This window comes from Coregonus lavaretus, assembly GCF_964263955.1.
Source record: "Coregonus lavaretus genome assembly, chromosome: 22".
Lineage (NCBI taxonomy): Eukaryota > Metazoa > Chordata > Actinopteri > Salmoniformes > Salmonidae > Coregonus > Coregonus lavaretus.
In genome coordinates, this window is record NC_140009.1 from 37,602,853 (window position 1) to 37,613,698 (window position 10,846).

The 10,846-nt window shown below is 42.3% G+C and overlaps 2 protein-coding genes across 5 annotated transcripts in view; one reads left to right on the forward strand and one right to left on the reverse strand.

Moving 5' to 3' along the window:
* Positions 1-9,557, forward strand: part of LOC311149342 (tensin-2-like) — a 49,421-nt gene extending 39,864 nt beyond the window's left edge. For 3 of the 4 annotated variants that reach the window (XM_084186509.1, XM_084186511.1, XM_084186512.1), the window contains exons 25-28: positions 5,619-5,787; positions 5,960-6,028; positions 6,420-6,449; positions 7,671-9,557. In XM_084186509.1, the coding sequence (XP_084042635.1) occupies positions 5,619-5,787; positions 5,960-6,028; positions 6,420-6,449; positions 7,671-7,812 (410 nt within the window). In that variant the 3' untranslated portion in view covers positions 7,813-9,557. The remainder of the gene's footprint in view (positions 1-5,618; positions 5,788-5,959; positions 6,029-6,419; positions 6,450-7,670) is intronic. The other variant, XM_084186510.1, reaches the window with a different exon arrangement.
* On the reverse strand, positions 864-5,201 carry LOC311149343 (dihydropteridine reductase-like). The gene is made up of 7 exons (XM_084186513.1): positions 4,736-5,201; positions 4,041-4,133; positions 2,601-2,697; positions 2,344-2,484; positions 2,107-2,215; positions 1,916-1,999; positions 864-1,473 (listed from the first exon to the last, which is right to left on the reverse strand). Exons 1-7 carry the CDS (start codon positions 4,826-4,828, stop codon positions 1,374-1,376), a joined length of 717 nt encoding a protein of 238 aa, XP_084042639.1. The 5' UTR covers positions 4,829-5,201; the 3' UTR covers positions 864-1,373.
* Positions 9,558-10,846: the final 1,289 nt, after the last annotated feature.

Below are 10,846 nucleotides of genomic sequence, written 5' to 3' on the forward strand. Positions count from 1 at the left end.
TTATTGTTTTTGCTAGCTAGCTAGCTAGCTTCGTTAACGTGAGCTGACACTCAGGGGATGCCAGCACCAAACTATGTAGACACCCCAAATAAGCACTGTTTATCCATAAAAAATGTTAAGGCAATACGCATGTGCAAACTATGAAATCCGCTCAATGAAATGAATGCTAGCATCTTAGAGAAGGCACCAAAGCCCTATGCCTGACCTGTCCATCAACAGTGGCTGGAGTGCATTTCAATTAAGAGGAAGGAAGGCACTGGTAGAGCACGGCGCTTGTAACGCCAAGGTAGTGGGTTCGATCCCCGGGACCACCCATACACAAAAAATGTATGCACGCATGACTGTAAGTCGCTTTGGATAAAAGCGTCTGCTAAATGGCATATTATTATTTATTATTATACCCTGGCGCCTCTCGAGGTTTTGATGCAGTTTTAGAACATTTTGGGATTTGAGCATAAAAAACATCAGAATCATTGAGAAAAAAAATATTAGATAAACAAATATTTGAAAATGTTAATATTATTGTATTTTCAATTTGACTTTCATAACAGCTATTTTGATTAGATTATCATTACAGAGTAGGCACTGCCTGCCCATCACTGACACACACACAAACAGAGGGTGTGTTTGAGTAGGCTAACAAAGCCGAAAGTCGGCGAGTGAAGGCGGGGGAGGTGCATCTGCGACAGACAAAAGTTGGGACACTGGTGTTTTTCCAGCAGCAAGGCTCAGATCAACATGGCAGTGTCAACATAGCTGTTATTGTTTATAAAAGTTTTTCAACATTTAAAAAAGAAAAACTTTTATATACCCCCATATCACACACTCACAAACTGAAAACAACATTTTGTTAGACAGAGATCTTAAATATCACTTATTTTTATTCCATGTAGCTTTAGAATCATGGCAAAGGTGGTTCCTGTTTCAGTCACGTCTTTGGTCACATTCCCTCGGGTGACCCTCGGGTCAACCAAAAACACCCTAATGATTAGTTAACTCAAATTTATAAAGCCCTTTTTACATCAGCAGATGTCACAAAGTGCTCATACAGAAACCCAGCCTAAAACCCTAAACAGCAAGCAATGCAGATGTAGAAGCACAAATAATGCCTCCCACAATGCAGGTGATGGCTGCATGGTGCAGTTGGTGAGAAGTACCTGTAGCGACTAAATCAAAAACTGCATGACCTTTGTAAAGTTCATGCAATCGATGTCTAGGCACGTCGGACTATTTTTATCCCCATAATGCAACACACTTTGAAAGGCAGTGACCGACTAGACAAAATTGATCTGCTTGAACGCGCCCAGTATTAGGTAGTGTTATGGTAATTTCAGGACTTGAGGACAGTGAGCAGATCGTGGAAGAGTGCGCCTCTACAGGGGTGTGGCCTGTGTCTGGCCCTGTGATGTCACCAGCTGCAGCAGAGTTCCGGAGGCCGGTCGGTTCTCTCCTGTCAACCAGCCATAGAACATTCTGGAACACACAGAATAGAACATTCTAGAACACAAAACAGTAGAACATTCTAGAACACATCAGACAGCACTGAATCACAACACGTCATTATATCACAGTACTGTGTTAAAGCAGTGTTTCTTCATCCTAGTGCTAGGGATCCAATGGGGTGCACATTTTAGTTTTTGCCCTAGCACTGCACACATCTGATTCCACTATTCAAAGGTTTGATGATAAATTGATTAGTGGAATCAGGTGTGTAGTGCTGGGTCCCCTGGACCTGGAAAAGGAAACTCTTACAGCATGGCTCTTGCAGCATCAGGGTTGTGAGTTCGATTCCTGCTGAGATCACCCATATGGAAATGTAAGCCGGCATAGCTAAATACTGTATATTACATCATTATATTATATTTTGTGTGTGTGTGTATGGACAGCACTGTCACACACAATCACAAACACTCACTCTGCCACGTATTCCAGCGGTGTCCATGAAGTGACATCAGCGTCGGGCATGAACTTCCTGTTCATAGGCGTATCCAAGGTAATGCTGACAGAGAGCGAGAAAGATGATTACAGACTGGTGTGAATGTGTGGGTGTGTGCCTGTTCGTCTGTGGGCGTGGGCGCGTGCGTGTATGGTGTGTGTGCGACTTACGGTAGTATAGTGACAGCAGCAGCTTGTGGGGGGAGGCCACTGTTGGTTCCCGCTAGAGACTGACACAGCTGGTGTACCGCTGCCTTCGCCATACCATAACCCAACATACCTACACACACACGCAGAGGGAGATAACAATATATGGAATCTACTGCTCACATTCTTAATGGATGCCAATCATAAAAGTATGTATGTATGTATGTATGTATGTGTGTGTGTGTGTGTGTGTGTGTGTACCTGGGGTTCCGGACAGGGCAGCCTGGGCTCCAGACAGTGTGAGCAGCCCCCCTTCTCTCAGGTGTCTGGTTGCTAGGTGACTGGAAATGGTCGACGTCCACACACTCTGCTTCCACATCAGATCACTGTTCTTATATACCGCTACACACACACAAACACACACCAGATCATTGTCTTATAAGAGGGCTGAAGAGAGGGAAAGAGAGATCAGTGGTTGTGTGTGTGTCCGTGTGTGTCTGTCTGTGTTGAGCACAGACCTTTAGCCTTGGCGCTGCCCCCGGCCCATCCTCCCGCCACACACAGGATGGCATCCACCTTCTGGTCGCCTAGCAATGACAACACATCTGCTGTCACCTAGGCAACAACACACACACAAATCAAACTTTTATTTGTCACATGCGCCAAATACAACAGGTGTAGACCTTACTGTGAAATGCTTACTTACAAGCCCTTAACCAACAATGCAGTTCAAGAAAGAGTTAAGAAAATATTTACAAAATAAACTAAAGTAAAAAATAATAAAAAGTAACAAAATAACAATAATGAGGCTATATACAGGGGGCACCGGTACCGAGTCAATGTGCGGGGGTACGGGTTAGTCGAGGTTATTTTTACATGTAGGTAGGGGTAAAGTGACTATACATAGATAATAGACAGCGGATAGCAGCAGTGTAAAAACAAATGGAGGAGGAGGGTGTCAATGTAAATAGTCCGGGTGGCCATTTTATTAAATTGTTCAGCAGTCTTAAGGCTTGGGGGTAGAAGCTGTTAAGGAGCCTTTTGGTCCTAGACTTGGTGCTCCGGTACCGCTTGCCGTGCGGTAGCAGAGAGAACAGTCTATGACTTAGGTGACTGGAGTCTTTGACAATTTTTTGGCCTTTCCTCTGACACCGCCTTGTATATAGGTCCTGGATGGCAGGAAGCTTGGCCCCAGTGATGTACTGGGCCGTACGCACTACTCTCTGTAGCGCCTTACGGTCAGATGCCGAGCAGTTGCCATACCAGGCGGTGATGCAACCGGTCAGGATGCTCTTGATGGTGCAGCTGTAGAACGTTTTGAGGATCTGAGGACCCATGCCAAATCTTTTCAGTCTCCTGAGGGGGAAAAGGTGTTGTCGTGCCCTCTTCACGACTGTCTTGGTGTGTTTGGACCATGATAGTTTGTTGGTGATGTGGACACCAAGGAACTTGAAACTCTCGACCCTCTCCACTACAGTATTGAGCAAGTCACTGGTACGTCCTGCTTTAGTTTTTGCTTGTAAGCAGGAGGATAGAATTATGGTCAGATTTGCCAAATGGAGGGCGAGGGAGAGCTTTTTATACTTCTCTGTGTGTGGAGTAAAGGTGGTCTAGTTTTTTTTCCCTCTGGTTGCACATGTGACATGCTGGTAGAAATGAGGTAAAACGGATCCCCGGCCACTATGAGCGCCGCTTCTGGATGAGCACACACACCCCATGATCAACATGGCCATACATACAGTACCTAACACAGACGCAACCCGGCTTAATGTCCTCATCTTCTCCCTTAGTCTCCTTCCCTCATAATAATATAATAATAATATGCCATTTAGCAGACGCTTTTATCCAATGCCACTTACAGTCATGCGTGCATCTCCTTCCCTTCCCGCCGTGGTGTTGAAGGAAATAGCTGAGGGAAAGAGACGAGACAAGGAGAGGAGGAGCGAGGAGGGACTCACCTGTTCTGCCTGGTCAGTAAAGGAGTCTGTTGGTTTGACTAGGATGTTGGCGCTTGCCTCCTCATTGGCATTGATGTCAATACACGCCACCCACTGGAAACACACACACACAGTACTGTAGGCAGGGCTGCAATTTGAGTGTGGCTTCAGCTTGTCATATTCTATTTATTTAACCTTAGTTTGGTTAAAAGATCCTTGAGGTTAGAGAGCTCTGTAGCGAGGGGTACCTGGCCAGTTAAGACAGTTCCTAATTCTACGCCTGGTGGCACTAACGTTACACCTTAACGGCCCAGTTATACCTGGGGTGTATTCATTCCGACGATTCCAATTTCAAAACGTTTCTTACACGTTAGCAAACGGAACGAAACGGGGCGCGACCTACCTGAATTTGTCCAATAGAAACTCTCGTTTTGGGGGTGTATCATTAGTGCGCACACAGTAGCAACCCGTTGCAAAACGTTTGGCAACGAAAACGAGGGTTTCAATTGGACAAATTCCTATCCGTTTGCTTTTGTTTGGTTCCGTTTGTTCCCAGTGAATGTTACACCTCACAAGAGCTACCATGATAATAACATTAGAAGTCTGACAGTCGGCATCCGTTATATTTCCATACTGTTAATGTACCTGAAGTTGTTTAAGCTAATACCGTTCATTGTAGCTTTACACAGAACAGTTGTCTGTCTGTCAATTCTCACCCAGTTTTTAGACTTGAAGTATTGTACACAAGTGGCTCCTAGCGCTCCTTTCCCGCCGTAGATGATGACTTTTCGTGCTTCCCCCGCCGCCATACCTATAGCTCTGTCTGGTACGTTAACTAGTGTCCAGTAGTCTGTCCGCGGACAGAAAGGGCTGTTGTAGGGTCTATTATTAGACTATAAACTTCTCGGTTCAGACTTTGCTCTTCCACCTGGTCGTCACTAGTTACCGAAGCCACAATGTCATAATTATGGCTAAACCCCTCCTATTTTTACAATCGCTCTTCTTAAAATCTGATTTTAAACCTTACTCTTAACCCTAACCACGCTGCTAACATTATACGTAACCTTAAATTAAGATTAAAAAGCTTATTTTCTTCATCAATGTTTAAGATTAATGGCATTTTTGACTTTCTGGCTGCGGTAACTAGTGACAACCCTTCCACCTCGATGATCAGTTCACCCGGAACTAGTTACTAACCAAATACCGCCCCAGAGCCCGGAGGACCAATGGAAATTCTCCAAAGTGAAATCTGACCAATCACTAAAGGAGGAGTGTTTATTTGTACCAGAGGTGCGCTCGTTTAGCCCTGCTGGAGGATTCGGGACAATACCTCAGTGGTTGGGACGCCACAATACTAACTTTCCGTGTGGAACTGAACTGTTCTGATACCAGTGCAAAAAAGATAATACTCAACAAAACACACTGGAAGTAATTCATCACTGTGATGTGAGCTGATATAATTCCTATGTGATGCATAATGCATTAGCTGCTATTGATACAGTACTATGTAATGTCGAATTTGAAAATAAACCATTCTCACAGTTCCCTTCCTGATTGTTCTGACTGTTCCCTGTCCCACCCCTCTCCCCTCCCGTCCAGCCTGCAACGTGCTCTACCTGAATTCTGTGGAGACTGAGTCACTGACCGGACCCCAGGCCATCTCCAAGGCAACCGGAGCCACACTGGCACGAAACCCCCAGCCAGTGGCCACAGTGGTCCACTTTAAAGTGTCTTCACAGGGCATCACACTGACCGACAGCCAGCGCAGGTAAAATTACCACTGACCAGATCATATGGTCTAAATGTCACCCATGTAAGTCGTTAGTGATCAGCAAACAAAACTGGAAGAAAGGTGGTATGGATGTATTGTGGTAGATTAGTGGAGATGATTGTGATATCAATGGTCACACTAAATGGTCTTTCTGTCGGTTTGTCTATAGGGTGTTCTTCAGGAGACACTACCCAGTCAACAGTGTGACCTTCAGCAGTATCGACCCCCAGGACAGGAGGTGGGCACTGGAGTAGCACACTGACACAAACCAATCTAATGTCACAGTCAACCATGACGTATAACATGAATTACATGAAGACCACACTATTTATAAACCATCTCAGCTAACCATCTAAAAAGAGAAACCATTGAGCCATTCCCATTCTGTCTTCACCATATTGAATTCATCCTTTGCTGTAAACCTGCGCATGGATCTGTGTGTGTGAGCTTGAATTAAGTGTTTCTGAGTGTGTGTTTGTGTGAGAGAGATGGAGAGAGAATGTGATATGTGTATGCCTGGGCAATGCAGGCCGTGGCTGTGACTGCACCTGTACCCATGCCTGTGCTTGTTTGAGAGCTCTGTCTGTCAGTGTGGGTCTGAGTCTGGTCTGTCTTTCTCTTTGCTTCAGGTGGACTAACACAAACAGCACAACATCGAAGTAAGTGCTCTATGTGTGTTTGTGTACATGTGTTTGTTTGGGAGTGTGATGTGTTTGTATGTGTATTGATCGGTGTGACAAGATGTTTGATTACCTGCATGGCATCATATTGCTTTTGTGCCTTGGCCATCATCCCAGTAAATACAGGATCTGTTGATCATGCTCACGGTCACAAATTCATGTTCACAAATATTCATGCTCACAGCTTCTGTTTTATGCCAGTTCATAGGCTTTATGTAAATGTGTGTGGTTTGATTATTATTTATTTTTATCGTATTTTAGCTTAGGAGATATTATCATAGCCTGATCCACCATCCTGACCGCTGCACACTTCACTGAATCCGAGTAGCGGAACATCATGTAAGCTCGCGAGATCAGAATGGTCAGATGAGGCTAATATTATCCTTCTAGGTTCTACCTTCTACTACGGTAACTTTGTTTGGTTACCTGGCCCATACATTAGTCAGCCTGTTCCCGTCTAAAGAGTTAGGCCTAGATTCAATCAGATCAAGCATTAACCGGCGATAGCAGACATGGATGTTTTGGCGGTTTTCGGAGGTGGAACAGCTTTGGAGCAGCTGCTCCGCTTAACTCGTATTAGAAGTTCAGAATGAGAAAGTGTAGGCTATATAGAAGTAATTCCACTGAAATTGAAAAATCATTCAACTAAATAATGAGGACTTCTATCATCCTAATCGAGGTGTAGATTACATCTCACATTCCAGTGTTCAAACTTGTAAACATGGCTGCATGGGATCTCTCTTAATGCGACTCTGTGCAGCCAATGGCAATGTCCGCTTTAGGTATAAAGCCAGGAGCCACTTGTGGATTTGACAGCTCTAACACAGTTCCACCTCTGACACCGCCAAAACAACCGCCAAAACGGATCTGATTGAATTGAGCCTTTGATCAAAGAAGTCTCAGTCATAATATTAAACCAGCAAGAATGGGCATCAATATGTCTAAGTAGGGGCTTGATTCAATCCGGACCGCGGAAGATCTGCGTTATAGCGCGATTGACATTTAAGGGTAATTTCCGATTGCGCCGACAAATGCAGCGTTTACCATGAATGCAGTCTCCGCAAACGCAGGAACATTGTCTTTAAATGTCAATTGCGTTATAATGTGGATCTTCCGCAGTCAGGTTTGAATCTAGCCCTAGGTGTGTATTTCCAACCCTCTAATATCTATTTCCTCTCTCCCTCTCCTTCTGTTCAATAGGGTGTTTGGGTTTGTAGCCAAAAAGCCAGGCAGCATGGCAGAAAACGTGTGTCATCTGTTTGCTGAGCTCGACCCAGAGCAGCCAGCCTCAGCCATCGTTAACTTCATCAACAAGGTGATGTTAGGGCCGCAGCGCAGATAGAGAACAAAGCCAAGGACCCATCACCGATTTTACACTGTCAACAGTGTTACAACTCCCAGAGAGGAGGCTTCAGAAACTAATGCTTTACAGACCCACAAAGCACCATTGGTGGTGGCCTCTTCTCAAAGTGAGTTTTGGACCCCAAAGGCTCAACATTTCAAACATGACTGCCATTTTGAATTATAGTCAAAATGTATTTGTTGTTTAAATTTCTAATGTGTAAAAATGCCTTATAAAAGGTCCAATGCAGCCGTTTTTATCTCAATATCAAATCGTTTCTGGGTAACAATTAAGTACCTTACTGTAATTGTTTTCAATTAAAATGGTCAAAAATAAACAAAAATGTATTCTTAGCTAAGAGCAATTTCTCAAGCAAGAATTTTGCTAGAACTGTCTGGGAGTTGTCTGAGTGGGGAGGGGAAAACTTAAAAACGAGCTGTTATTGGCAGAGGTTTGGAACTCTCTTTCTTATTTGTCTATTAACTAATTTACCGCCTTGTGATGTCACCAGGCAGGCCAAAACTCGATCCCACCAAAACAGGCTGACATTTCAGGCGGTCTTTTCAAACAGCTCTTACACTAAAAGGGCATTTTCTAAATTTTCACAGTATTATTCCAACCTGTGTGGAAATATATATAAAACACAGGAAAATCTAGTTTTTGCCTGCACTGGGCCTTTAATTTCATATTGCCTTAAAGATACCAAAGCCTTGTCATCACTTATTAGTCATCTAAGGTTTCAGGTATGCAATAAGCAGCCTAGCCCACCCGCAGGCCTACCAAAGATTATACTTAATTACACATAAATCTTGCCTCAACCCTGTCACTCTCCCCAGTGTTCTTTGACAATCATAAGTGCAAGTCAAACAAAATGTAGAAGATGATGTAGTCCCACAGTAGGCTACAGTAGAAAGTAAAAGTGAATGTGAGAAATGTCTATTTGTAATGTGCAAGGGAGAGAGTGTATGTGGTTAGGGTATCAGTGTGTGTAGAGGCTAGGGCACAGATATGGTCAGTACTAGAGATTATGGGGTATTGTTATGTTTTGTTCACATGTACGTTCATATGAATTGTACCCTAGAAAGAAAAGTTTGAAGTAACCAAGGAATAATGGTGTGCCGCACCACTGCCGTCTCTACTGTATTGTATTTATACCTATGGCTTTTTCTGTGAAGAGCAGTACACACTAATATTGCTGCAAATAGTCATTTTGTTCTATTCCACAATTTTTTGGTGGGTCAATTATCTAAACTATGGGGCAAATAGTAGTCCTTATTATACTGTATAACATTGAGAAATGTACTCAAACATTAAAAACAAGACGAGAATAAGTCACAATAAGCCACAGTATCAGTGCAACGCCCACATATATTTTTTACCTGTATGACTTTATGTAGAAAGTTAACACACAAAGCAGACAGTTGTCTAAGGTCCTACGTACTTAACCAAAGACAGAGCACTCCTGTATTAATAATCTTCATGTATTTGTATTCTTAGTGTTTTGCATTGTTTTTGTAAGAAATAGAAAGACACTACTTTGTATGACAGCAGTAATATATTGTTGTCTGTTTTCTTATTGATCTTTATATGTAGTAATATATTTTCTCACATGCAGCTAGGAAAGGGAGGTCAAAAGGAAAAATTTGTAAGAAAATCTGTTATATGCTATTTTTTAAGAAAGCTTTGTATGCACAAATGAAGAATATAATAAACAAATAAAAATAAAGTTGTGGTACCAAATCTGACTTCTGCTCATTGGATTTATTATCACTAGGTTTCTAAACTGTACTCAATAATTTAAAGCCTTATGTATTTTGCTTAAAAACAAGTACTTTTTCAAGAGCAAGAATCAGGCCTCAAAACAAAGATGTCACACACAGAGGCGACACACAAAAGGTCACAAAAATAACTATCTTTATTAGTTGAATTAATTTTCACCATTTTAGAATTCTGCATTTGAAAAATATATACAGTACATTTATTCAAAAATCACATCTAAAAGGCATGATTCCATCAAGCTCCGTTCAAATTACTTTTTTTCACATCGCACATCACCCGTTTTAATTTTACCTTTCTCCATTGTAGCCTCGTCCCAGATCTTTGTGCTCGTCAACTCATTGCTGTCATTGTCAGGGAGTTGGCATGACAAACAGACTGGCACTCAGGCCATCTCTATTGCCATTTAGTACAATAACACTCTTCAAACTCAATCCAAAAGATCTAACCAGCTAAATACAACTCTGAAACTAAATTTCAAGCCGTTTCGTAAGCTTATTCTATGTAGGTCTATGACAACAAGAGGCTGTGCTTTGGAATGTAAACAACATTAGCAAGATGCTGAACATAATAGGACAGTGAGTGAGTTAATGTAATTGAAGTTATCCTGACCTGGTTAATACCACAGCGGTTGCCATTACAAAGATCCCTTTAACAAGCCACTACGGAGTTGTGTCCAAGCTGGGCCTCCAGACAGAAGTCCACACATCATACTGTGCTATGTACTTGGCAAGACTATGCTTTTAGTATTACAATCTTGTCAACAACGCTGTACTTGGACATAAGGGTTGGATTTACTAGCTAATCGTGCTCAACCAAAACATTTGCAGTTTCCCCCATCATTTAGGGCAGTAAAATGAACAATCCCAAAAACATAAAACTACCTTATGAACGTTGCCTTTACCATCTTATCTTACTTTTTAAGTTTAATCTTGTACTGGTGCACATACAGTGCCTTCAGAAAGTATTCATACCCCTTGACGTTTTGTTGTGTTACAGCCTGAATTCAAAATGGATTAAATATATTTTTTTCTTTCACCCATCTACACACAATACCCTATAATGACAAAGTGAAAACATGTTTTTAAATTGTATTTTTTGCAAATGTATTGAAATTGAAATACAGAAATCTAATTAATATAAGTATTCACACCATGAGTCAATACTTTGTTGAAGCACCTTTGGCGGCGATTACAGCTTTGAGTCGTTTTGGGTATTTCTGCATCAGCTTTGCACATCTAGATTTGGGTTTTTTCTC

Excerpts from the sequence above, each read along its gene's own strand:
- LOC311149343 (XM_084186513.1), bottom strand. The coding sequence starts at position 4,828 with ATGGCGGCGGGGGAAGCACGAAAAGTCATCATCTACGGCGGGAAAGGA. Across the intron at positions 2,485-2,600 it reads GGGCAGCGCCAAGGCTAAAG|CGGTATATAAGAACAGTGAT; the intron begins GTCTGTGCTCAA and ends GTGTGTGTGTAG. Across the intron at positions 2,216-2,343 it reads TGCCCTGTCCGGAACCCCAG|GTATGTTGGGTTATGGTATG; the intron begins GTACACACACAC and ends GTGTGTGTGTAG.